General features: G+C 51.0%; 7 protein-coding genes across 7 annotated transcripts; 3 read left to right on the plus strand and 4 right to left on the minus strand.

The window, feature by feature from the left end:
* Positions 1-293: 293 nt before the first annotated feature.
* Positions 294-7,989, plus strand: N7517_008233 (uncharacterized protein; the record flags this gene model as incomplete). Its single annotated transcript, XM_056725963.1, has 3 exons — positions 294-2,252; positions 2,309-2,915; positions 2,969-7,989. The coding sequence occupies 3 exons, from the start codon at positions 294-296 to the stop codon at positions 7,987-7,989; spliced, it is 7,587 nt and encodes a 2,528-aa protein (XP_056576814.1).
* A 559-nt stretch (positions 7,990-8,548) lies between these two features.
* N7517_008234 (Zn(2+) transporter ZRT3) lies at positions 8,549-10,152 on the minus strand (the record flags this gene model as incomplete). Its single annotated transcript, XM_056725964.1, has 3 exons — positions 8,549-9,871; positions 9,923-10,053; positions 10,101-10,152. 3 exons carry the CDS (start codon positions 10,150-10,152, stop codon positions 8,549-8,551), a joined length of 1,506 nt encoding a protein of 501 aa, XP_056576815.1.
* A 621-nt stretch (positions 10,153-10,773) lies between these two features.
* Positions 10,774-11,748, plus strand: N7517_008235 (DNA/RNA non-specific endonuclease; the record flags this gene model as incomplete). Its single annotated transcript, XM_056725965.1, has 1 exon — positions 10,774-11,748. The coding sequence occupies one exon, from the start codon at positions 10,774-10,776 to the stop codon at positions 11,746-11,748; it is 975 nt and encodes a 324-aa protein (XP_056576816.1).
* Positions 11,749-11,944: 196 nt separating this feature from the next.
* N7517_008236 (putative RING finger domain protein) lies at positions 11,945-13,229 on the minus strand (the record flags this gene model as incomplete). Its single annotated transcript, XM_056725966.1, has 3 exons — positions 11,945-12,288; positions 12,347-12,602; positions 12,690-13,229. 3 exons carry the CDS (start codon positions 13,227-13,229, stop codon positions 11,945-11,947), a joined length of 1,140 nt encoding a protein of 379 aa, XP_056576817.1.
* Positions 13,230-13,981: 752 nt separating this feature from the next.
* On the minus strand, positions 13,982-18,202 carry N7517_008237 (Arf family guanine nucleotide exchange factor SYT1; the record flags this gene model as incomplete). Its single annotated transcript, XM_056725967.1, has 2 exons — positions 13,982-17,775; positions 17,845-18,202. 2 exons carry the CDS (start codon positions 18,200-18,202, stop codon positions 13,982-13,984), a joined length of 4,152 nt encoding a protein of 1,383 aa, XP_056576818.1.
* A 730-nt stretch (positions 18,203-18,932) lies between these two features.
* N7517_008238 (M14 family metallopeptidase) lies at positions 18,933-20,552 on the plus strand (the record flags this gene model as incomplete). The annotated part of the gene is made up of 2 exons (XM_056725968.1): positions 18,933-19,301; positions 19,350-20,552. The coding sequence occupies 2 exons, from the start codon at positions 18,933-18,935 to the stop codon at positions 20,550-20,552; spliced, it is 1,572 nt and encodes a 523-aa protein (XP_056576819.1).
* A 1,131-nt stretch (positions 20,553-21,683) lies between these two features.
* N7517_008239 (dicarboxylic amino acid permease agtA) lies at positions 21,684-23,607 on the minus strand (the record flags this gene model as incomplete). Its single annotated transcript, XM_056725969.1, has 5 exons — positions 21,684-23,013; positions 23,064-23,224; positions 23,275-23,281; positions 23,343-23,400; positions 23,451-23,607. 5 exons carry the CDS (start codon positions 23,605-23,607, stop codon positions 21,684-21,686), a joined length of 1,713 nt encoding a protein of 570 aa, XP_056576820.1.
* Between the last annotated feature and the right edge of the window lie 2,765 nt (positions 23,608-26,372).

A 26,372-nucleotide genomic window follows, 5' to 3' on the forward strand; every position in this document is an offset into this window, starting at 1 on the left:
TTAATATGGACGTCGGTCGGGCGTGACCGAAATAATTCTATGATGCAATGAGAAGAAGGATGGTTGCTAGTATTATTTAGGTGTCCCCGGGGCCCCAATCCTGGTTCCATTTCTAAGTTACTTTTGAACTATCTAATATTTTTGAACATCTACTATTTTTGAAAGCTGAACAAACACGATTGAATGACATTATTTGATTAATCTTTTATTTTTACGATCCACCTATTGTTAATATATTCACGCATCAATATTCACCCATCAATTTACCAAGCATCAATTTATCACCCATCAGCATGTTCGCCAAAGCCAAGGAGATCCTCGAGAAGAGCTCATCTATCCGCGAGGAAGTCCACCAAGGCAACTTCAATGGCGCCAAAGATGTCGTCACCCAAGGTCAGAAGGAATCAACTGGCCAGGGAGGCAATGCCAATGAGGCTTTCGATAAGGGCTCATCCGCCCGCGATCAAGTCAACCAAGGTCTTGATAAAGGCTCATCTGCCCGCGATAATGTCAACCAAGACAATTTCAACGGCGCCAAAGAAAATATCACCCAAGGTCAATCCACTACAGAAGCGACCAGCCAGGGAGACGCCGGCGGAGCATCGAACAGCGCTGCTGGAATGAACAAAGAAGATCTTAACAGGGGGAATGTTCAGGAGTCTGGACAGAAAATCAGCAAAGGAGGAATTGGCCAAGACAACACAGGCACCTCCTCTACTGGCAGAACAAATGTGGAGCAACGAGACACTGGCAACGAGATGCGAGAAGCTGTTCAGAAGCAGCAAGACAGCATCAATGCAACGAACGATTCAGGATCTACACAGTTTGACCACAGAGGCAGTGTGGCGGCCGGAGTACTTGAACCCAACTACGACATCCGCAAGGGCCCCATCACCATGCCGGGAACTTTCCAGGAAAAGAACTACCACAATGCGAGCGGCAGAGAAACTCTCGTTCAGAGAGGAACAAGCAGCAAAGGAATATCTAGTCAAGGAACCGACAAGAAAGACTCTCCTCAGGTTGTGTTCGCGGGAGCAGGAAGCGGCAACAAGGACAGCTCAAGTCAAGCAAAGACCGGAAAAGCCGTCTCTGGAGGTGATGTGAGCGATGAATACATTGAAAAAGAGCTCCACGACTATGAAAAAATCAGCCCCGATGTCTTCGACGATGGAACCACCGGCAACAACCTCTCCAAGAAAGCTGGCGGCCAAGAAAATGTTGGAAAATACCACATCGACAAAAAGCAACTTGAGAAGCAGGGCTCTCAGCCTTCCCAGAAAGAGGGAGCAAGCGAAGCTGCTGCTGCTGCCGCTGCCGCCGCTGCAGCTGCCGGCGGCTATGGTGCGAGTAAAGGAGCCACCAACCAGACCTCTACCACCAGAAAACAGACAAGCAAGAGGCATTCCGTCTCTGAGACCAACCCAGCTAGAACCCAATACGCGAAGACTAATGTTGCTTCTACTACTCTGGGAGAACATGACCGTGCAAGTGGACAAGGAAAGGCCGCCTCAAACCAGGCGAACAGGGCGGGTTATACTTATGCCCGTGCGGTGTCAGATCAAAGCCATACCCCCAAGGTCCAGACAAGCACAGAGCAGTCTACCACCAGTGGATCCAACCAACCAAGTGGTCTACGTTCTACCACCACGGGCCAGTCAAACAACGCCTTGTTCAATACCAGCGCCACTGGATCGAACCAAGCAGGTGTCGCCGGTGGTGGAGTTCTGGGACTTCACGAAGATGGTAAATATGGCCTATCTAGCAATGAAAACAGCGGAGTCAACCAAGGAAGCATTGGTGGCGGAGGAGCAACTCGACAGGGCGGTGCATACGGTCCCTCTGTCAATGACGACACCAACAATCGAGCCGCCCAAGCTAGCTCCGGTACCAAGAGCAGCACTTCGAAAGTGACTTCGAAGCGCATTGTTAGACAGCTGAGTGGCAGTGGCTACAAGGTCACTGTCCTCCAGGAGAAGGTTCAGGCTGTGTCCCAGAAATGCAAGACCCAGCTGGGCCTATCTTCCGGTGCGATCAGCAAGCGCAGCCCTAACGTGGATGCTTTCTTCGACGCTGTTGCAGCCGAACGTCTCCGCTGGATGCCTCATGATGGTAGCAGACTCGACTGCAGCCTCAGATGGGCGTCCAGACTGGCGTACGCAGTCGACGCCCTTCGACAGTCTGTCGGAGCCTTCGCACCTGCTGCCAATGATGCGGCAACGCTCATCTGGGGATTCACTATCCTCCTCTTGGAGGTGAGTTAAGATGCCTGATGTACGAATTTGGATATGGATACTGACTCATTGTATAGTCTGATATGGACAACACGGATGTCTTCGAGAGCGTCTTCGGCCGATATGGCCGGGTCGCCGTCGGCATTTACTTGCTTCTGCAGTATGAGGTCGCGTACAAATCGTCTCCTGAACTCCAGCCAGATGTTGCTGCAGTCTTCGCAGATTTGCTGGAGATGGTCTGTAGCACGACCATGAGCTGTGTCGAGGGATTCAAGAGCAAGGAGTCCGATCAAATTATCGGGCGCAATGTTGATGCCGCTTTCGTGACCTACGCCAAGCGCTTCTCTACCCACTGGAATTGTGTTGTCGATTCTCACACTGCTAAGATTGTGGAGGAAAGCTCCCTGATCTACTCCTCATCCGAGCTGGGTAGTTTGCGTCAATTCCTGGGAGTGCAGGACCGCCCTCTCCAGTTTATCCTCGACTCCCGCGCTCATTCGCTTGCGGAGGGATCGTTTGAGTGGTTCAACAACTCGCTCTACGATTTCACCGTCTCAAGCTCCCCAGTTATGTTAATTTCTGGTGGTCCTGGCTCAGGAAAGAGTGCGCTAGCTCAATGGACAATCGAAAGACTACAGGAGTCGGCTGAACATGATAGCTGGAATGTTATCCCATACACCATTCGTGAGTTTTCCTGTTTGTATCTTTTGTTGAATTTGCGAGCTAATCCAACACAGGTGATGATATTCCTGTCGCTACCCTGCCCCTGCGCATCCTGAAGGGTATCCTTCACCAGATGTTGGACCATTCCGTCAGTGACAAGCACACCCAGGAGGCTATCCTGGTTGAAGTCGCCAGGGCAGCCCAAGGAGCGATCGATGGCGCTGGAGATGATGCAGTTGAGACAAGCCTTTGGAGGGGTATTCGTGCTGGTCTTGCCACGAACATCCAGTACATGTTTGTGGTTGACGGCATCGACCAGATCAAGGGTGGTCATACCAATGCCGTTGCCTGCTTTGATCGCATCTGTGAGATTCTCTCCGATCAGAATGCTGGATCTAAGATGATCGCTTTCACCCGGCCCCTGAGCGTGAAGTCGAGCTTCAAGGGTGTTCAGCAGTTCACCATGCATACCTCCCAGACCAAGACAGACATCACAGCGTATGTCAACAAGATGCTTGCATCTGGCGCCAACTTTGACACCCACAAGAGCAACCAGCTTCAATCAGCTGTATCTGCCATTGTAGCCCGCTCCCAGGGCTCTTTCAGTTGGGCTGAAATGGCAGTTGCATACGCTAAACAGCAAAAGACCTTGAGCCAGGCTGTTTCGTGCGTTCAGGGCCTGCCGCAGTTAATGCCTGAACTTATTGACTTCCACTCTAAGAGCCTCGACTTCAGCCAGGAGGGTGCTGTTAATGTTGTTTCCTGGCTCGCAGCTGCCGAGAGACCCCTTCTGGTCGAGGAAATCGAGCATTTGCTCAATGTGGACCCCAAGGGCCCCAGCTACTACTCCGATCAACCCACCAATAGCTATGACATCTTGAATGCTCTGAACCCTCTGGTCATGGCCCGTGACGGAGTGGTCTCTTTCGCTCACACCTGCATTCGCGACCATGTCATCAAGCAAGCCAAATCATCGGGTGGACAGTCCCAGCTGAGTATCAAGGATGCCCACTACGACTTGCTCACCAGGTGTCTCTCCTGTGTGCAGTTGAGTGTGCGTGAGGAGGTTGATGTTTCCATGAACAAGCTGAGCCTCGAGGAGCGCAACCATCTCTTTGACAAATATGCCGTCTTGGAATACACCGCACGTTACTGGTTGTCGCATCTTCTCTCTTCGCCCTTGCTCACTGATGATGGAGAGTTCCAATTCCATTCCAACTTCAAGAAGCTTATGCCTGCCACCGTTCTATTCGCTCGTCTCGAATTGACTTGCCGCGAGTCCCAATTCACTCGGTCTAGTGTTGTGGAGCTCTACAGACTTGCGAGTGACATTCGCCGATTGGTCCTCGGCGAGAAATCTCTCGCGCTGTTGGAAAGCTTGGTTCTCAGCGCACGCGTGTCCAAGTTGGCGTCTGCCAGCCACGCCGATGAGACCTGCTACGAAGCGTGGAAGATAAGCCAGGAGCTTCTCGGCCAGTCACACTCGATTACTCTGGCATGCTCCGAGATGATGATTCAGTCATTCTCCGAACGAGGCACGATGACCTCTCAGCAGGAAGACATCGTGAAGTACTTGATCTTGACCGACTCCGAAATCACCGGGGTGGAGTTCAACCAACGTCTAAAGTACCTTGGAATGATCGTCAGCATGTACAAGTCTCGCCAAGAGAACCAATCCGCGTTGTTCATCTCGAAGCAATTCTACCAGCAAGTTCTTCAGAAGTACGGCACCAATTCGCGCCAGTCATCCGAGACTGCCGACTTTTTGACCGATCACTTCTCGACAACTGGAAGCGACGAGATGAGCCGCGATATTGCCAGAACCAAGTATGACAATGTCGTGCGCACCATGGAGGTCACCGACGAGCGCCGAATCTCCTACACTCTGTACATGGCCAAGATGTACGAGGATCAGGGTGATATTGCTCATTCCCAGGCAGTTCTTTCCAGCCTGTGGGCTGGTCTCAACTCGCGCGATATTGACTCGGTTGATATGATGGATAAAAAGGCCAATGTCGCGCTTGTGTACTACCAGTTCCTCCGCCGTCAGGGCCAAAATGATGAGTCTGAGGTCATCATCCGTGAGCTGGTTGCAGATCTCGAGGTTACTGGTATTCACTCTGAGGAGATGTTGCAGCGCGTGCACCTTCTGCGCGGTGAGACTCGGGAGATGCTTATGTTCAATCTCGATCGCTCCTTGTCCATTCTCATGTGGCACTACTTCAAGGAGACCCACCAAGAGTACTCGGAGGATTCAACCGATCTGGCGCTCTCAATTGCCCAAAGCATGGCAAATTCAGTCTCTATGGAGAATGCATCCTCTCTGTCTTCTCGAGACCGCAAGCTGCTAGTTGAGCTTTTGGACGTTATCTCCGCCAGTGAGGAGAACATGACTGTCACCACTTTGATCATGTGCCACAACCTTGCCAGTATCTACGTGCGTGAGGAAGACTGGATCCACGGCAGTGAATGCGTGATGGCGGTTCTGCAGCACATCTGGCCCAACGTCGAAAAGGCCAAGTCTCACCAGAAGTTCTCACACGAGCTGGCACCTCCCGTGGCAGACCTGGCTTTGGTGTTGGCTTACTGCCACTTCCGCAGGCTGCATCTGGAACAGGCTACAACTGTGTATGAGAATGCCTTCGGTTCTATGATCGCCTCCGACAAAGTTCCTGTGCCGTCGGTTTTGGCCGTCGCTAAGGCCGTCGTCGAGTTCCACGAGACTTCCTACCAGTTCAACAAGGCGCTGACTTTGCTCCATACCATGAGCAACTTCCTGGCCGCCCGTCTCGGAGAGACCCACGAGCATACCATCGACAACATGTATCTCGAGGCTGCTTTGGCAACTCGTCTGGAGATGAGCGGTGAGGCTAAGAGCATCTACCAGCGCATCTACAAGGCTACTTCCGATAAGAACACAATTGCAACAGTGGGCATCGACGCTGCAATTGCCCTCATCACCCTCTACGAGTCGGAGATGAAGTGGGATTCTGCTTTGCAGGTTTACCGATCACTCTGGCCTACCCTGGTTGTCGAAGACAACAAGGAAAATGAATACACTTATGATCATGCGCTGATCGACCGGATGCTGGAGAAGACTTACATGGGCTACATGTCTATTCTGACTACCCACAAGCGCTCCGAATTCTCCGAGAGGTACGAGGTTGCCTCTCAGTATGTCATGACCTGTCGCCATGTGCACGGCGCAACAAGCCAGAAGACGCTCAATGCTACCTTGCTCTTTGCCGAGCTGTGTGAGTCCAGCGATTCGTACGTTGACCAAGCCATCTCGCTGTACAAGATTCCTCTGGAAACCAGCGAGTGGGTGGATCCTTCTCAGTCGTCGAAGGGTCTCGACCAGATGACTACACCGCTGCCCATCACCCTCAAGCACAAGCTGGCACAGCTTTATGTGCGCAAGCATGATTCGACACTGGAAGCCCGTTCCCTCTACACCGAAGAGTTCCAGCTGGCCAAGAAGAACCAGGGCTATTTCTCCACCACGACTCTCTCGTGGCTCCGTGAACTTTCCCTCGCCCATTCGCGACAGGGAACTACTACTTCTGTTCAGCAGGGCAATGCCATTCTCCACGCCTACTCTACGGATGTGCTGCATGCCGACAGTGCCCCTGCCACAATGGGCGACTGGGCCCGCCGGATCGCAAGCATCTACCTTGAGTGCGGCTTCATCGAAGGCGGCAACAACCTCCTTGATGAACTCCGCCACCGCGTGGTATATAGCTCCGAATCCTCCGCCATGAATTTGAGTTCTCGTCGTGACGCCATCTTCGTCGCTGCCTTCGAGGAAGTCTTCGGCAGACGTGCCAGCTACGACCAGATCATGAACGAGATGGCTCGTGAGATGAAGACTTCTCAAGCCTTCACCAAGAGTCTCTCTAGCCACGACTTCATTCCCACTCTGGTCCATGGTCACCAGCTCTACAATCTTCAGATCGGTCAGAAGCGAGTTCGCGCTGCCAACGAAACCAAGGATAAGCTGTACGAATACTTCTGCTCCAACTTGTCCGCCACCAAGGTCGCCGACAAGGGAATCGTGCAGCAATTCTACCAGATCTGTTTGCGTGAGGTTCACAATGACAACTACAGCACGAACATCCTGACAACGACCACCGACCTTATTCGTGAGCTGTGTAACTCCTCCCGTTTCCAGGAAGCCACCATCCTGACAGGCGTTTTGCACTCCTTCATGCATCTCACCGACGGTCTCAACAACCAGGAGAGCATCAACACCGCCACCCAGCTCTGCCTGTACCTGAGCGGCCACAAGGCAACCAAGTGCACCAACGAAAAGACCTACCAAGCCATGTCGATCAAGTCCAAGCTACTCCTGCAAGAGGTCATGGCCGCCTCGAAATCCATGGGCATTGAAATGGTCGACCTACCCTTCAACCACTTGAACGACATCATCACCCTCCTGGGCCAGTACGAGATGTTCGACGAGCTCGAATCAATCCTCACCCAACTCTGGACTTCCCGAATCGTCCAGCGCACCTGGACACCAGACGTGGTGGTCTGGATCGGCCGCCGACTAGTCGAAACCCGCTTCTGCAGCGGCAAAGTCGACTCCGCCATCCAGCTATGTCGCGACATCTGCTATAACCTTCGCCAGGTATGGGGCAGCTGCGATCCTGTCACCATGGACATGACCAAGCTTCTGTCCGCGATGTTCACAGCATCGGAGAACCACAAGTCTGCAGCGGCTCTGCACGAAGGAATCCTGTACGACCTGCTCGGCGACTCCGAGGCCGAGGGCCATGCCCGTGCTGCTGATACTGCGTCGCAGCATATGGAGTTGATGCGTCGTGCGCAGGAGCGTATGGGAACTGGCGAGAGTGCGAGACGGGCTTCGGCGCATGCGGAGCTATACCAGTCGTTGGTTGATCGCTTCGGTGTTCAGAGTGAGCAGATGAAGAATGCTGGTGAGGCTAATGGTGGAGCGGAATTCGGTGTTTGGTCCAAGCCTAGACGGTTCAGTATTGATGTTGAGGATATGGAGGAGGATGGCCAGATGCACCACAATCATCTACGTGAGTCTAGTGGTGCTCCGAGACGTATCTCGGTGCAGGCTCTTTAAATATATACACTGGGGAATTTGAAAGGTGTATCTAATATTTGGATTTGAGTTTATGTTGGAGTTTTGGGATGTTTTCAAAATGTTTACAGGACCAAATTGTATACTATGTCCATAGCGCTAATGTCACGATCTTACCTTGAAGGTATGTGTGAATAGTTGGCCGTACGGTCTCTTGTCCTCGGCGTAAGACTTGAATAATCTGATCCATTTGGCTTCGAAGATACACTCCGATGTATTACATGTGTTCAGATAAAAGGTACATTACACAATATTTTGGAGTAGAAAAGATATTTCGAGATCTAATGCATTATCTGCACGAGGAATGTGCATACAGTACCCAATAGAAGTAATTATTGTGCTTCCACGGTGATTCGACGCCGGTAGCAGTTTTACTAAGAAACACTGTCCAAATATGCACATAACCTTGCCAGTTTGTGCAAGACCACACCGTGGCCATGTTGAACGAATGTAGTTAAAATCACACCATGTGAGGTTATGCATTCCAGCGAAAAGATCAAAGGCCAGGCCTATGAGGAAACTGACCAGAGCCAAAACCTGGTCAAGCAGTCAATGCAAAGCTGAAACCCATCAACCCCATGCCCGCAATGGCGAACCCAATTCCCATTCCGCGGTGATGGGTGAGACCAAGTCCCTCGCTGAAGAGTTGCAATGCAACAGAAGTCATAACTCCAGCGGTGGCGGCGAACATACCTCCGTATATCCCCCACGAGGGGCCTGTGGCATCGTCGCTACCGTGTTGTCCAGTGCTCCATATCCAAAGTGCGGCTAGGCCAGCACCGGCTGGTTGACTGATACCTCCCAGGAGGCTAGACCAGAACATTGCCTTCCAGCGGGAACCGAGGGCTAGGTAGAGCGGGAGTGCCATGGCGAAGCCTTCCACGATGTTGTGGATGAATAGAGCTAGGAACACTGTCATACCGAGGGTTGGACTGGCATGGTTGGTGGCGTAGGTGATGAATCCCTCGGGGAGCTTATGTAGAGCAATGGCGAGTGATGTCTGGAGTCCAATGGACATGAATGCATTTTTAGGGACATGATGGTGATGGGGGTTGCCAGCGGCAGATTTGGGACGCTCAGAATCAAGATCCCCGATGTGGTCATGAGATTCATGGGAATGATGCTCGGAATGCGAATGAGATAGATGACCCGACTGTGGGTCTAGAATCTGAGATGAAGCGGACGAAGCACACGGGTGCATGTGATGCTGTGCGGAGATGTTGTCAAAATAGCCCCCTTCCGGTGCAGTAGGTACATTTTCATTGCCAATGTCAGTTTCAGCGCGGGAAATTTCCGGTTCCAGCGGCACAGATATACTTTCACGATGCGGCAGGCTTGTTCGCGTGGTCTCATTGACGTTGGATGGAAGCACTTTGGTACATTCACTGCCACAGGTTTGAGAAACCCCGAAGCAAGGGCCATCCTCGTCGCAGGTGGGTTTTACGCCACCCATAAGCGACGTAATGCTGCGCGTCAAGATCGCCCGCATTGTCTCGCGGCGTCTGGGCGCCGGCTCGGTATGTTGGCTCCGTTGTACCACCGCTGGCATTGACTTGAATGAAGGTGGTTTGTTAGGCCTCAGCAACGGTGTTCGTTCGGTATGTCCATTTGTATGGTTGTGAACATGGTCCTCATGCGCGGGCTCGCCGCGCTCGGGATCACTTTCCGACTTGTCATGGGTATGAGCACAGTCGACAACATGGGATGGAATAAATCGGTGTGCGAATGCAGATACTAATTGGATACCTGCCACTCCGGCAATGAAGAGACCGATCAAAATATATGCAGAGACAGCGGGGGAGAAGCCGGCGCGCGTGAGGTACTCCTTCGAGGTGGGGAGCATGCTATAGAGGGAGGTAAATAGCTGCCTGAAATTAGTATATAATTCATGCATTACTCTAGAATGATAGCTCACCATGACTCCAGCACTGAGACATAACGACGCCGACAGGAAATTACTGCTTTTGGCGATCTGGAAGCTCTTGCGGCGGGAAAGCACCTGCACTAGCACATCGACGCAGATGATAGAGGAACCAAGGACGCAGGCTGAATCCAGTCAGCGATTGATCGCAAGTATTTCAGGCGACACTTACCGACGCCTGAGACGGCGCTCATCACCCACCCCCGGAGGTCGTTGGCAGACATGGCGTGGGGAGTTGAAGAAAACAGGAAACGGTGATGTAATTTGGCAATCAGGTTGGCGGTCAACACTTCGCCTCTCTCACCTTCTCTCGCGATATAATAAAAAGATGTCCATTGATAGGGTCTTATATGCTAATCACCTGTTGAGGACAGTGCATTCACCCCCAAGGTTCTCACTGCAGTTCTGCAACTCCCCCTCATGGCTGGGATCTGCAATAGACGGTCTGGCATCGGGAATTTACAAATCCCTGTAAGTCCCTGAGGCTATGGAATATAGAGAAATGGGGAAAAAAAGGTCCAGTCTCCGGTTCATAAATACTGTCTCATGGCAACTGGTCGGGTGTGACTTGACACTTTCTATGAAGGGTACACACATGCAAGGGGGTGGTAGGGGGTGCAACTGACATTATCTTGTGATTTGAATAATTTTAGACTCACCAGACTCAGAATCACGAGAATGAAGAGAACTAAGAGCAAGAGAATATATATAACAAGACACCTCTCCCACATAGAACAATAGTTCGGGGCCCATGTGATGTGATTGGCCCGTGACTCCCCGACTTTTTATTGTCTTTTGGTTCCTGGCCCTCTCAACTTAACCAAGCCCTAAATATCAGGACAGCCATGTCCAAAGCAACTTTGGCCGTCATCGCTGCTGCCAGTGCAGCCACCGGTGCCGGTGTCACCGCGCTGCTCTTCTCCGGCAAATCCACAAAGCCACAACAAGAGACCCTCACCCCGACGCCGACAATCCCAGGTCCTAAGGTGCCCTCAACTATCCCAGTCCCAGCCCTAGCAGCCAAGCTATCCAGTCCTGTCGACGCAGCAGGAATCCTCCAATATGGTTTCCCGGGCCCAATCGCCGACGAGCTCTCCTCCCTCCCATTGCACGGCGCCTACGACCGACGCACCCGCAACCCATCCTGGGTCGCAGAACACATAACCCCCCAATCGCTGGCGATTAACAACGCCGACCGAAAGAAGAGCACCTTCTTCGAGGACACTACCATCCCGTCCATGTTCCGCGCCAAGCTGTCCGACTATTTCCGCTCGGGCTATGACCGCGGACACCAGGTGCCTGCGGCCGACGCGAAGTGGTCACAGGATGCGATGGACGGCACGTTCGCGCTGAGCAATATGTGTCCACAGGTCGGCGAGGGCTTCAACCGCGACTACTGGGCGCACTTTGAGACTTTCTGTCGTGATCTCACTAAGCGTTATCCTTCCGTTCGTGTTGTTACTGGCCCGCTGTACCTGCCTCACCGTGACCCGGATGGAAAATGGCGCGTTAATTACGAGGTTATTGGTAACCCACCTAACGTCGCTGTGCCCACGCACTTCTATAAGGTTATTTATGCCGAGGATGGAACCAACTCGCCCACGAGCAAGGTTGCGCTCGGTGCTTTTGTTCTGCCCAATGCTCGCATTGCGAATGATAAGCCTCTAACTGACTTTGAGGTTCCTCTCGAGGCTGTGGAGCGTGCCTCTGGTCTGGAGTTCGGTTCTAAGTTGGACCTCGGTCGTCGTCGTCGTTTGTGTCAGGAGGTGGCTTGCAAAGTCACTGTGCGCGAGTTCAACAATGCCAAGAAGCGTTCTTGAGCTTGGGGCAGATAAGATGAGAGAGACTAGGTTCGCCTGTTGACTTCTCGTATGGCTTCATTGTATATCTAGAACATTGTATTTGCATGGTTCGGGCGTTAATAACCGCTCCGGGCGGCAATATCAGGATATTTTTATCGTACAAATAATCGAAACTGGTGTTTCATGTTTCATTCTCGTGTTGTTTCAGAGTCGCTCAACACTGGAATGCAACCCCGTTCTTCTTCCCCATATTCCCACCTTTGCTAGCAAAGCCAGTCCCCTCAGAGGAGATCTCCACCAGACCAGGCTGAATGGCATCCTTATCCTTCTTCTTAGACTTCTTGCTATTCCCATTCCCATTCCCATTCCCATTGTCGTCTGGTTTTGACTTTGGCGTAAGATCTGTCTCGCACACAAAGCATAGAACCTGGCCATGGAGAGCAGCAGTTTCCTCCTGCTCCTCCTTCGAGGCATGTGGATCGGGGACGTGATGTTGGTGGGGAGTCATGAATTTCGTTACGCATGGAGAGCAAATGACATGCCCGCAGGGCTTTGTGACTGTTAAAGAAGATAATTAGCAAGACCCCATGACTATACCAACTTCCATTCCACATACGCATCGCTTTGAGCCCATTACTCAAATTCTTCTTGCAACTCGGACACACCCTAGACACAGTCCCATCGGAAGCCTTCTCCTCCGTGAAATTAACATCAACAAGTGACTTGAGCGAATAGCTATGCCGGCTCTCATCCGTCGAGCCAGGACAAACAGGCGTCAACTTGACAGTCTTGTTGGCGGCGATTTCATTCGCATCCGTGTTAGGCGTTAAAGACGGGACCCAGAAGGACGGGAGAGCGGATTTGTTAGACGACTAGAGCAAAGTTGTTAGTCAAACCAAACCCCCCATAGAAGACCGAAGCTTCAAGCTCCAGCTCCAGCCCAAGGAACAACCACAAACCTTCTCCATCTTCAACTCCCTCCTCAACCTCTCCCTCTCATCCTTAGCAACACGAGCCATCTCCTCTTCCCCAAGCTCAAAAACCCTCTTCCTCTTCCCATCAACCTCAACCTCCCTAGCCTTAAACTTCTCCAAAGCCTCCGACTCCTCCGCCTTCCGCTTCCTCCCACCATTATTCTCCAATCCCATCGAAACAAGCTCGAAATCCTTAAGATCTCTCTCCTTCATCTCCGCCAATGAACGCTCCTCATCCTCCACAATGCGTTTCCGCGCCTCGTCGCGCTCTTTTTCAAGTCGTTTGATCTCCTGTCGCTGAGCGAGGAGGTCGCTGATCGCACACTCGCGGCAGAAAAGGTCGCCGTTGCTAGCGCATGCGACTACAGGCGCTCGTGCGGGTTGCAGACATAGACGGCAGGAGCCGAAGGCTAGGAAGCTGTCGCGGCCGATTGCGCTGCGTTTTGTGCCCCATGTTGAGCGTAGGAGGCCGCGTTCGTAGGAGGTAAAGTGTGGGAGGGAGGTGTTTCGCTTTGAGTGCGCCATTTTGGGTGTGGTTGGCGCGAAAGTTGATTGGAGGTGAGGGTGGCTTTCTGTAGCTTTTTGGATGTCGTAATGGGTTTTTGGTCGGGGTTTGGCGGCGGTGGAAGATTGGGACTTGGGATTGGTGGGTTGGTTTACCGCTTAGTTCACCGCTTTTCTCAGCCCTACAACTGTTGTATACAACATCTATGAAGACCATGGGATTGTATGCTCATTCCTATTAAGAACAATATTTGACTCCAATACGTAGTCGTTACGTGCAATTGCTTACATTTAAGCTTTCACAGACACCCTAGGAAGCAATAAAAGTATCAAATCAAATCATTGTCAATCATAATTCGCTTTTGTCTATCAGTGATTCCACGGCCTCACACTCGAAAGAAGCATAATCGAAATGAAATGGCCAAGCTATGAGGTACCAGAGCACGCCAATGAATGCAGTCTGTCATACATATCTGATTCAACGATCTGACAGGAAATGAACCGAGTTCCCAGAAGCACAAACGCAGACGCAGAGACGAAAAGAGATGCTCCAAAATCCACTCCGAACCGAAAACCTGTCACGAAACCGAGATTCGCCAGATGTTAATGCAAGGACAGTAAGGAAAGTCAACGAGGAAAAGACAAAATGAGCCGCAAGAGTTTGGGAAAGGGGTATAATAATCGTCAAGCAGAAGATCAAAATGAGAATGGTTAGGATGTACAGAAGAAAGTAAAGGAAGAGAGGGTTGAGAGTTGAAGGAGGCGGTGTAGACTCAGGCACCTACGGCCTGCTGCCGTAGGTTTTCGCTGGACGGCGTGTCAACGATTCGCTCGTTGATAGATGTAGAGGAGTGGGAAGGGGAGGGGGAGCCGTCGTGTCTGGGTGCGGAAAGATGGCTGTTGTACATTGTGGATGAAGGGGAATAGGGAGTATCTTCGGTGTTTAGGGGATCTGCATCTGTAGTTGGAAGCGTGGTGATCACTGGAGAAGCCGGGCCCCCAAAATCATCTTCCGGTTGCTCTTCCTGCGCATCCTTGAACTCCGCCAGATCGTCGGTGCGCACACTTAGACCAGTGGCGGTGCTCGTTCTGCGCACTGAGTGACGTTCCGGGCTGCGGTCGGTCATAGCCGACTCGCCGCTACCTAATATAGCAGGATCCGACGCCCGTGGCTCGTCATGAGGGGTGGGCTTGCGGAGCTTGAGGCGCTGTTCCGGAGGCATGTTCTGCCATTCAGACCCGAATGTGACGATGGATGCTTTCTTGCCATGTACAATGAAACTAGGGGCTTTTCGAGGAAGGACTTCTCCATCGCCGGACACTTGATCGTCCTCCTCCTGCCCAAGGCTAGACACTGAACCCCGTTTCTTCTTCGAATGAGAGTGGTTTCTATGAGTATGCGAATCACGGAGGGTGCGGTGCAGGCTGCGACGGACGCGACTCGGTCTGTCGCTTTTATCGTTTGGACTTGTCTCGCCCTCGGGGAGTGCATCAGGGGCAATTTCTTCATCCTTGCGTGCCGACGGGGACTCCGGCAGCGCCAGTAGACCAGCTTCCCTTAGAACGCGCTCCTCGCCGTCATCAAAGCTCGCAGGTGATGTCAATTTCGATGTACGCGAGGCCATACTAGCTCCATCCCATCGGCTCGCACGGCTGGCTTCACGCTCGAGTTTAATGGTCGTTGGATCAGGTGAGTATGACTTGGCACGTTCGGGGACGGCCACAGCAGAGCGCCGACGACCGACACGAGCAATGTCAGATGAAGTGACAGATGCCGGGATACTGGGACGACGCAGTTCATCATTCGAAGGCTTAGCCAGCAATCCAGCCTCCGAGGGCTGCTCGGTTTGGGCCACATTGGGCTCAGGGGTATCAGCGCTAGAGACAGTATGCACGATACTACCGGATCTTTCCATGCTAGGCTCCGATGTCACGGACGGTCCGGAAAGAGAGGCCAGGCGTGCTCCGTCCGACTGGGATGGCGTCGGTTCAGCAATTGACCCGACCCTGCTTTCCACTGCCTCATCATCCTCTCCCAGGTCTCGCAGGAGAACTTGGCGGTAGCATTTACTACGCCAGATGTCCTGTCTCACCCATTTGATCTTGGCAGACAGACGGCCAGCGGCCATGATGACACTCTCGCGGGCCCGAGCGTGAAGAGGAGTGAGCACTTGCAAGTGTCGAGCATCTTGTAACAGATCATCGAGTTGTTTTTGTAACATGGCAAGCTTTTCATTTCTCTCCCGGATTTTTTGACTCATCAATTCTCGCCGTGCAGCAACAAATTCGGCAACAATGTCAGTATCGATGCTGGGAGAAGGGGGCTCTATTTCCGTCGACTGGTGGGTTTTTTGTGAAGATATCGAGCTCAATCGCTGACTCCTGCGGTATCGCTGTCCCTCATAATTCGTGGCAATCATGCCCTTTGTGCGCACACCAGTGGTCCTGAAGGCTGCAGCATAGTTAAGGTGTGCAAGCCAGTCATTCATCTCAGGCTCAGAGCCAGCAAGGAATATCTCCTCCAACGCGTTGTGTCGAACAAACATGAAGGCGTGTTTATGCTTTTTGTAACTCGAGTCTAGGAGGGCAACTGTGTCACCAGTAGACACAATGTTGTCCGGCTTGAATTCAGCAAGGGGTGGCTTGAAAACAAGAGTTCCACGACGGCCATTCTTTACGTATATCTCCTGCTGTGCTATGAGTGAGCGCACCCAGTTCACATTGCGGAAGAAGTAGAGCTGAGAGAATGTGAGGATAGCACCCCATTCCTGCCAAGGTGACCTGGCTTTCTTCTTCTTCGGGTCTTTCCGCCAAAGCAAGCCGACCTTGGCGACTTTGATGTCTACCAGACCGGGATTCGAGTCGAGTGGACTATCCAAGCTAGCTGGCATGAACGCGTCAGGACGAGAGCGGAGAGAGATGATCTGCAAGATTCCGGACTTGGTGAAGGCCAGGTGAAGAGCATCCATGTCTGGTGGCCCAGCGGTTCCAAAATGATTGTATGTATCATCCAGATCCATGACATCTTTCAAGCTGGGGCGCAGTGTTCCCAATTTGCCTTCCAGGATAAGCGAATAGGGATCGACAGGCTCCCGTGCAATCCGGGCCAAATTTTCGGAGCTAGTGCTTTTGAACAGAGTGCGACGTGGTTTTGCCAAATGACGGTCAGGTAGATTGGTGTCTTCGACACGAATGAACGGAGTGTATGAGATGTTCTCATAGAAACACTCAAGAATGTCTTCCGAGATTCCCTCACTGCGACTTATCTTAACATAGTCCGCCTTCTGCATCTTCCGTTTGTTGTTCTTATTAAAGACGTCGGTGTGAAGAATCAAAAGCGAAAATGCAATAAAGTACGCGTTATCTGGGGCAGTGAAGATGCCTGGGTTGCATTCATGATAGCGGTCAGCGAATGCCTGCACGAAACGATCAATCTGCTGGGTTTCTTTCGGAAGTTCGACTTCCATCAAAAGCTTGCGGATTGCCATGTCAAGCGGGTCACCGAAGTATGAGAAGGTTCTCATGTATTTTCGTAGACAAATTTTGTAAAATTCCTCCTCTGACTGAGCGAGGACTCCCGCAATCATGCCACGGGGCAAAGTTTCTTCCAAACGGGTTAGATATGAAGCGGGTGTATCATTTTCTTCCCGTTTTGGAATTGCTGGTATCTCTTGCTTTAAGATAGGGGTGGAGGCGCCACCTATCGCGGGCGAACCCTGACGAGGAGCGGGTGGGGACGAGTTTTGCCTTAATCGCTGTGTGATGTTGAACATATCACTGAAGCTCTTGCGGCCACTGGTCGAAGTGGAGGTGCGCGCCGAAGAAGCCAAATATGGGGGTATAGACAAGTCGTCCTGGTTTTCGGCCAGCGATCCCATGGTAGACGAACGTCCTCGGTTCTTAACAGAGGGATTGGATCGAACTGAGCGAGCGGAATTCGTCGAATCGTTTCGAAACAGTGGTGGTACACTCGAGGCAGCGAGTCCCACGGTGGAACGAGATGGCGAAGGTAGTGGTGAGACTTGATCCTGACCATCCGCAGGCTCGGATTTTGGTGTATCTGCTGGGGGGAACTTCGACCGATCCATACCTCCAGCGGGCTGTGAGACTTTGGGGGGTAAAGGAAATAGAGGGGTCCGATGTCGTTTCAAGCGTGGCATACGGAATCGCTTTGCGATAGTTGCATTGTTGCCATCACGAGGGGAAACACTTGGGGTGACGGTGTGGTCGTAGCTCTGGTCTGATCGAGACGATTCGGAAAACCGGGGATCAACTACCGAGGAGCGCTGAGAGTCGTTGGTCGGCGGGTTCCCCCGAAGTGAGTTGGTCGACAAGCGTCCAGGCTCTTCAGTAATGCTTTGGGACATGGCAAGCGTCGAGTCGGCCACCTGGGAGTCGGTTGATCCCTGGCCTCTCCTACGAGGCTTCACGGGTTGTTCCATTGATTTCCGAGATATTTCCTCCATAGACTGTTTTCGTGACGACGGTCGAAAGCTAAGCTTGGGTCTTTGTTTCACGGGTTGGTCGAGTTCATGGCTGGTCGGGGCGGTGGTAATAATCTTGGGAGCTTTATCCGATAGACACGGTTAATTAATCCATCCCGATGAGCATTTGGGGTTGTCAATGTTTCACTTACGAGGTAAGGAAGGGACCGGGGGAGTGTTCTGGCCCGCCTTGACATAAGACTTGGATAGTTGGGGGTCAGACGCATGTCGTAGTCTCATGAAGCTGAATCGTTTGTGGCGTAGGCTGGGACGGTTCCCCTCAGATGGTGCAAAGTCCGGCTGATGTACCCCATTTGACTCGTTGTCTTCCGGGACCTGAAGTTCTGAATTTACTGGATTGTCTGATAACCCGGAGCGAGGAATTGACTCGGATAGTCTAGGTTCGGCGGGGGGATAGGGACGAGGAAGGTGTTCACTGCGACGGGATTGGCCTGGCTCAATGGTGCTCTGCTTCTTGTCGGCCACAAGACGCAGTCCTTTCCAATGCATGGTGAAGGAGCAAACCCAAGCTAATAATCCATGAAAACTGAAGATGTTAGATGGGGAATGGGAAGGACATTCCAGAGTGGGATCTGGAGTGTCAGCCCTGGGCAAAAAGGGGAACGCCGGAAAGGGAAAGGTTCTAGATTTCTTGTTTCTGCCGCCACACGTATTTTTCTTATTTTAGTATATTTCACACAAAAGTTTTAAATAGAATTAAAAGATAGAGAAGAGAAAAAAAAAAACTAGAGGGGCAAGGCAGACGAGTTAGAATCTAGGTCTGAGCGTCGGGTAATAAACCGGGTTTAAGTATGAGAGAGCATTGGTTTTCATGTATATATTAAAGGGAAGGAGTAGCTAGCTTCGATTTAAATTAAAATCGAGACTAATAGACCAATAGACGTTTAGTAAAATCATTCTAATATTCATATAATGTTGAAGTATACGGAGTATACGGAGTATACGGAGTACCACAGTATGTTTTATGTAGCCACTGACGTAGAATATCAAAAACCCCTCCAGAGCTGTCATCTTCTCTCCGGATATCAATGGATAGGAGAATTTCACATTTTACTACAACTTGTCAGATTTAATTTGATATCCTGGACTTATATCTGCGTTATCTTGACGCTTTGTCCCCTCCCGAGGTCTCTCTCCGCATCCGAAAGGTTCAGATTTCTGGGAACTTGTGAACCTCTAAACTTCTTGGCTCTGAACACCACCAACACTGTGACTCGGTATGCGTCTTTTGCCTCCGATATTGGTCGCGTCGACCCTGCTTCCTCTTATCTCCGCCGTCCCCGCTGGTTCAAGCATCACCCCACCGCCACCTCTGCTACCTGTCCGACAAACTCATTACCCACGCCCATGGGCTCGACTCCGCGACTGGGTAATTGGCTCGATATGGGATATTGATCACAAACACTGCTCAAAACATTCATCACCACCATCCAATATTTACGATCGGTATAGCAGTGATGTCGTCCTCCGCTTCCATTTGCGCGAGCCAGACGAGGCAGAAGCATTAGCCTCCGCCTCGCATGTGCTGTTTTTGGACATTTGGGCCATAACCTCGAAGTTCGTAGATATTAGACTTGCAGATGATATGGTGAGATTTTCTCTGAACGCTTCATGATCGTCTCACTAATTATCTTAGATCCCTTCCTTGTTGGACCTACTACCTTCCACACTCCGCACCTCCTACACTCCCCTCATGGACAACCTCGCCGACAATATATACGCTTCCTACCCTTCCGGCCACCGTACCGATTCAGACTTTAGATCAGGAACTGCATCAGGTGAACTGAAGACGATATCCAACGGCGACCTATTCTTCCAAGAATACCAGCCGCTCAACGTTATAACGCAATGGATGCGTTTGATGGCATCAATGTTCTCCTCGCATGTACGGATGATCAGCATGGGAGTCACCTATGAAGGTCGCGAAATCCCAGCATTGAAAGTCGGCACAACTCCCGACCCAGAACGCACATCAGGCCCCCGCAAGACAATCGTCATCGTCGGTGGTACTCACGCTAGGGAATGGATCAGTACCTCCACAGTAACATATGTCGCATACAGCCTCATCACCCATTTCGGCTATTCCCCTGCAGTAACACGGTTGCTGCACGAGTACGACTGGATTTTAATCCCAACCCTCAATCCCGACGGATACGCCTACTCATGGGAATCAGACCGTCTGTGGCGCAAGAACCGCCAGCCAACGGGTCTTCCACTGTGTCCAGGTGTCGACCTAGACCGCGCCTGGGATTACGAGTGGGACGGCGAGTCGACTCGATCGAACCCTTGCTCAGAGAACTACGCCGGCGCGGAGCCTTTCGAAGCACTTGAATCGCAGCGCCTGGCGCAATGGGCTCAAAACGAGACGGCGCATGGCCGCGCTGAGATCGTAGGATTCATTGATTTACACTCCTATTCCCAGCAGATTCTATACCCTTACTCGTACAGCTGCTCCTCCGTGCCCCCCACCCTCGAGAGTCTCGAGGAGCTAGCGTTGGGTCTAGCCAAGGCAATCCGTCAGACATCCCATGAATCATATGACGTTACCTCGGCGTGCGAGGGGATTCTCAGCCAGGGTGCGGCTGCTGGGATTACCTCGGGTGGCAGCGCGTTGGATTGGTTCTACCATAACCTGCACACCAGGTTCTCGTACCAGATTAAACTGCGCGATCGCGGTAGTTACGGGTTCCTTTTGCCTTCAGAGCACATTGTTCCAACGGGCAAGGAGATTTTCCATGCTCTGTTGACATTCGGCAAGTTTGTCTGGGGCGAGGAGGCGTCGGATATCAGCTTTGAGGACCTGATGGGCGATCAGATACCTCTGTCCGATAGCCTGTAGGCCTTTTCCTCCTTTGATGATTGCATGTTGACTTTACGAGCGAATCCCCTTCTTTAATTACGGTACTTCTGATGTTGAAGAGTCCTTGTACAGTATGTTGGCTACTTGAGCCTAAGAATGTAAAGAATGTAATGCAGATCTTCCAATGCAGATCTTCCAATGCGCCCATATTAGACTGACATGACCGAGAGAAAACCACGTTGTTTATTTATAGATCAGATCACCCGTGAACCGGGAAAGGTGCCGAACATATCTGATCCTCAATGATTGCTCTGGGAATATCATTTTAGTTCGCGTCTCATAGCATTTCATACATGTGCGTTCTGGCGTCTCACAGAGTTAAACGAATCTAACTCCACTCGGTCACCTTGCACAGGCAGTGTATGAGAATATTGAAAATGATGACCATCCATACCTTGAAGTTGCTGATCCCCATGCTTATCTTTCTGATCATACTCAAGTTTGACTTCGGTCTGTGTTGCCGAACGTCTGCCAGTCCAGAATATCAACCATATCGACACCAGCATCAAAGGAAGTCATAAGCCCACGCCTAAACTTACCCCGATGGCAATCATCTCCTTTGAGCATTTGCCGACAGATGGTGTCGAATTCCTGCTTGACTCTGTAGGCGGGATCGACTGAGCAGCGACAACATAGGCCGCCTCCCATTTAGACGTCGACATACTGATATTTATTTCGCCAGGCGTGCAACATGTTTGAGCTCGTACAAGTCCTGGTTCCCCCTGTCAGTCATCCATACTAGTAGTAGTAGCCCTGGGGTGTATATACGTAAGTATTCGTCCTCCGCGTAACCTCAAATACTATAGAAAAGTCTCTTGCACAAAGTATACTTTTGTTTCCGCCTTTTTCTGCTGTTCACCTATACAACTGAGGCGGGAGAGAAAATATCTTAAAGACATCTATGTTGTAAACAGAATATCTGAGACTACTAAAAAGACTACTAAAAAGACCGCATACGTGACCTTCTACTCTTGTAATCATAAACCGAAAATCATTTCTCATAATTGAAACATCTAACGGTAAAGTCCAAGATATTAATGGCCTATCGATGGTAACAACGACGGCACAAACAACGCTCAATTTCCACAAGATATTGGCATAGATCCCGCATTAGAAGAGCCATGAGACGAACTTCTGGTAGAACCAGCCCGCGTCATTGTTCTTCTCTGCCTGAGCCTCCTTAGCGGCGAGATACAGCGCCTCCTCGCGATCAATCTCATCTTTGCCGGTGAAGAGATCAGCTGTCATGGGGTCAACACCCTTGCACCCGGTGGCGAACTTATATCCAAAGATCATAATGAGATACAGTGGAATACCGAGGTAAGCAGTAATGAAGTTCTTGTAGTCGAAGTTTCCGTATGTTTTGGGGCTGTGGATGAAGACGTCGAAGTTCTTGGTGAAAGCAATGAGAATGCAGAATCCCAGAGCGAAGTATGAGCCCGCAACACCGAGGGGTGCCTTGTAAGCCAAGCTTTCCTCGGGGATGCCCTGGGCTTTGCGCGCGCGCACGAAGTAGATGTGAGTGACCAGGATGGAGATCCAGGTGAGGAGACCGAAGATAGTGACCAGGTTCACGAAGTACTTGAAGATAACTTTGGAGTCACTGCTAACGTTCATGTAGCCGAGCAAGGCAATAACGGATGAGATAGCCAGTGCAGGGACAGGGACGCCACGACGATCGGTGCGGGCGAAGATCTTGGGGGCTTTGCCTTCGCGGGCGAGACCGTAGATTGTACGGGTGGCGATGTATAGATCGGAGTTTGCTGCTGAGAAGACGAAGAGTAGGATACAGGCGTTGAGGATATGTGGCAGGACGGGGATGGCGGCCAGCTCGACGGCGACGACGAAGGGCGAAGCTGCGGCTGAGCCCTTCTTCTTGTTATCGTCTGACAGGGCGAAGAGAAGACTTGGGGAGTTGTATGGAACAAGTGTGCCGACTAGAAGCACGCTGGTCACGTAGAACACCAGGATTCGGTAGAAGGTCAATTTGATGGCGCGGGGGATTGTCTTGCGGGGGTTCTGCGCTTCGCCAACCGTTACTCCGACTAGCTCAGTGCCCAGGTAGGCAAATGTGGCGGAGACCATGGTGGACCAGAAAGCCAAGAATCGACCAGGTGAGCCTTCCATCTTATAAGTGTTGAAAGCACCTGGGCTCTTCCAGTAGCGGAAACCCTTGCGGTCATGGTCCGGTCCACCGCCAAGCATGAGAATGAAGGACAGGAGGATGATGCCGAGGATGATAATGACTTTGAAGGACGACAGCCAGAACTCGAATTCACCGAAGAACTTCACACCGAAGTAATTGATGGCGACGACGATCACTAGGAAGATGGTAATCCATACTCCAGCGTTGACCTTTTCTGTCGGTATCCAATATGATATGACCATTGCACCAGCAGTCATTTGATTCGGTGATAAAATGATGTACTTGAACCAGTATCTGGATTCGTGTTAGCACGATCATCTCAAAAGGGGATCAGAGGCACATACGTCCAGCCTAGTGTGAAACCCAGCGCAGGATCAACGAAGCGTACAGCGTAACCAGTGAATCCAGAGGGCAATGGCAGCCAAGCCGCCATCTCTCCCAGAGCGCACATAACCAGGAAAACGATGAAACCAACCCAAGCGTAAGAAATAAGAATTGCACCGGGCTATTTTAAGTCAGTAAGAAGAATCACTCAATTTCGGTGTAAATACTCACGCCAGCCCTGTACAATTTGTGTTAGCTTAGATCTCAGAGTAAAATGTCCAGGGAAAGCATTCACTTACTTTGCAAGAGCTTCTCCCGTTCCGATAATCAGACCAGTACCAATAGCACCACCGATGGCTGTTTACTGTCAGCGCATACTCGCGTGCGATTCTGAAAAGCGCACCTACCAATCATAGTAATATGTCTCGCCTTGAGCGCACGATGCAACTCAACATGGTTGGGGTCATTGAGACCACTCTGACCGTGCTCAACCTTACCATCATCACTGATCTCCCTTGTGACGGTGTGATCCGGGTATTCGTCGAGCTTGATAGACTTCTCCATTGTGTGTCTGACGCGCAGAGGTTTGCGCTGACCAGGGAGAAAAGCCGTAGAGAGAAATCGCAGATGTAAGACCAGGAAGACTGGGGCTGAAGAGGGATTAAATGGAAAGCCAAGAGAAGTACACAGCCCTGGAGAAAGATAAGCAAAAACAAGGCAAAGGGAAAACACAATTAAATAAGATACGGGGAGAACCTTAGAAAGACCTCGGGACTTGCCTAGCCAAGGCTTTTTCATTTTACGGGGTAGTATGTACTATAATATAATTTACCTATCATAACACCTCAGACCACACACAGTCCACTTGGCTTAAAATCCTTCCGGAAGAGGGTGTAATCCGCGATCCGTTGGCCGTGTTTGGTTTTCACGTACTAAATAGGGCTATGCCCATACTTTTTTTTTGAGGCTCTTAATTCTCTGGGCAGGGATATCTTCAATATGCAGATAATTACTGTATACAGATGTACTTCGTCCTGATATCTTGAGATAAAGCTTGATAACCAAAACGGAGCCGGAAGCGGAGACATTGGCGCCAAGCTCATGGACACTACCCTCTGCGGGGGAGCGCTTTGCAACGGCATTCGCTTGCGAGTTTTAAGTTGCCCCATTTTCCCCCAGATTTTCAATCTTTATAACCCATGGATACGACCGATTTATATACGGGGTGGAAAAAACAAGGCATGAAATGTTCAAATGTTCAAATGTTTCACTGTTTACACGTCCAAAACATAAAAAGGGTCCAAATCCCCGCCCATATCTTGACTCAGCCACCCGACTGATAGCTCCCGGGCCATTTACCCAAAAGACCCCTTATCAAGGTCACCCCCCAAACAGCATGTGTACCCTGCCATTGCCAAGGCAGAATTTACCTTGGCACGTGAAACGCTAACCTAAACCCGGGCGAGATGTACACTTTTGAGGCTGGGCATCTGCGCCAAGACTGTCTCAGGATGGTTCCACCAATCAATGAGAGCGAAAGGAGGCAACCGCCGAATCATAGCTTATCTCTCTTGTCGGCATGGCCGGTGCTCGCGTGGCTACATGTACCTTATGGGTTAATCTATCGTACTTTTGGTTACCGGGTGTTTGTTTATGGGGAATATTTTTCTAGAAGGATTTTGGATGGCGAGCATATGGTATGATCGGCTATGGCGTCAAGAACAACACATTAATACGAGGAGGCGTCCAAGATGTGCAGTTTCCTCGATCTTTGTGCCGTACTGACAAAGTATATTCCATATTTCTGCGGGAGATGTCGATCTTCTCGGTTCCTTCGATTAGAGATTTTGTGTGCGTCAGCAACTTGTCAATGTGCTTATCTCGCGCTTGTTCCTGGGTTCCAACTGTGGAAACGCCCAGCCTAAATGCAGAGCAAATTTTTCAATCACTTGCGCGTCTTTTTGTCCTCTCCCGTGCACGAGTGGGTGCTAAAGATGCATGGCTCTGAACCAAGGTCCAATAGAGGGAACACCAAGGCTGGTATCCGGAATTGGGGCGGTGTCCGGAGGAAAGTGCGGGATAGCTCCCCTTGGCTTTCAGGCACCGGCAATTTGAACAGTTTGAACAATATGGGAAACCTGCCGAATCGTCGGTATGAAATGCCTCAAGTCCACATATGATACTCTCGTTTTCCGGTATGGACTCCGCTATAACAGATGAGCGTTCTCGCAAAGTGATCGTACGGGGCCTTGAAGATACACGGTTCGGATTTCGGATCGATAGTTAGCTGAATGGAACATGGTTTCCGGCTGAATGGGGTAAATGGTCACAGAGATGGTATCTCGATTGCGCAGTGTGGGGTCTCGGAGACCCATCCGAAGTGGATGGCCGTAATATGAAGTCCCCAGTGCTTCCGAGGTGATTGAATCCCAAGCGAAGACACAATTTAAGGGAATCCAGAATACAGAGAAGCAACAAATGAAAAAGAAATAAGGAAACAATAAAAAGGGTTTCAGCAGTGGGATGTCTGAGCTAGTCATATCAAGTTGGAAAGTATATGATCGAGTCGGGGCCTACCCAGATATTCAGATAATGCCAAGGATTGCGATAAACAGAAAATCGCGCTTGCTGAGCGTTCATCCGGGATAATCGAGCAAATTAAGCTCAATTTAGGCGATGGCGATATAACCTAGAGCATGCAGAGGTGACGTGGAAGACGATGGCCCCCAACCAACAAATCCACCAGCCAATCAGGCTCTAGTCGGGGTCACACCGACACAGAGAAGGGACTCCCTAATGGGAATCAGGCAGGATTCAGCCTCATGAAAATGCCCGAAGAACAAAGCCACCATCTAGATCGGTTATTCATTCGTCCAGAATCAAGATTCACAGATGCACGTTGCGACCCACCGCGCTTTGATGCACCAGCAACGTGGCCTTGGAAAGGCAGAATCATGTTTCCTCATAGGTAATAACATCTCGGAGGTGGTGTATAGCCACTATCCAACATATGCAGGTCTAGCGCAGTTGGCTTGGGGGAACAAAGGGTTGGCTGAGTGCTGCCTCTCACATGTGAGAGTCAGCCGCTGTGTTCAGCCTCGTGGGAGCAACGCATATACCGCCCTGAGCTTAGGGGTGAGATAATGGTGGGGGGGGGGGGGGTCTATGTTGGTGCAGTTAGGGGGACCGAAATGGGGAGATGGCTCGTATTTACTTAACTAGATGGCACCAGCGAGAAGACATGCACAATGACGACCCCTGTCGGTCGACAGAGTAGAGTTCAGGATACACAACAACGTGTATGCAGTGATCCAGGAGACTGAACCAGT

The sequence above is a fragment of the Penicillium concentricum genome (genome assembly GCF_028827145.1).
Source record: "Penicillium concentricum strain IBT 3081 chromosome Unknown utg000003l_segment0_segment0, whole genome shotgun sequence".
NCBI classification, from domain to species: domain Eukaryota; kingdom Fungi; phylum Ascomycota; class Eurotiomycetes; order Eurotiales; family Aspergillaceae; genus Penicillium; species Penicillium concentricum.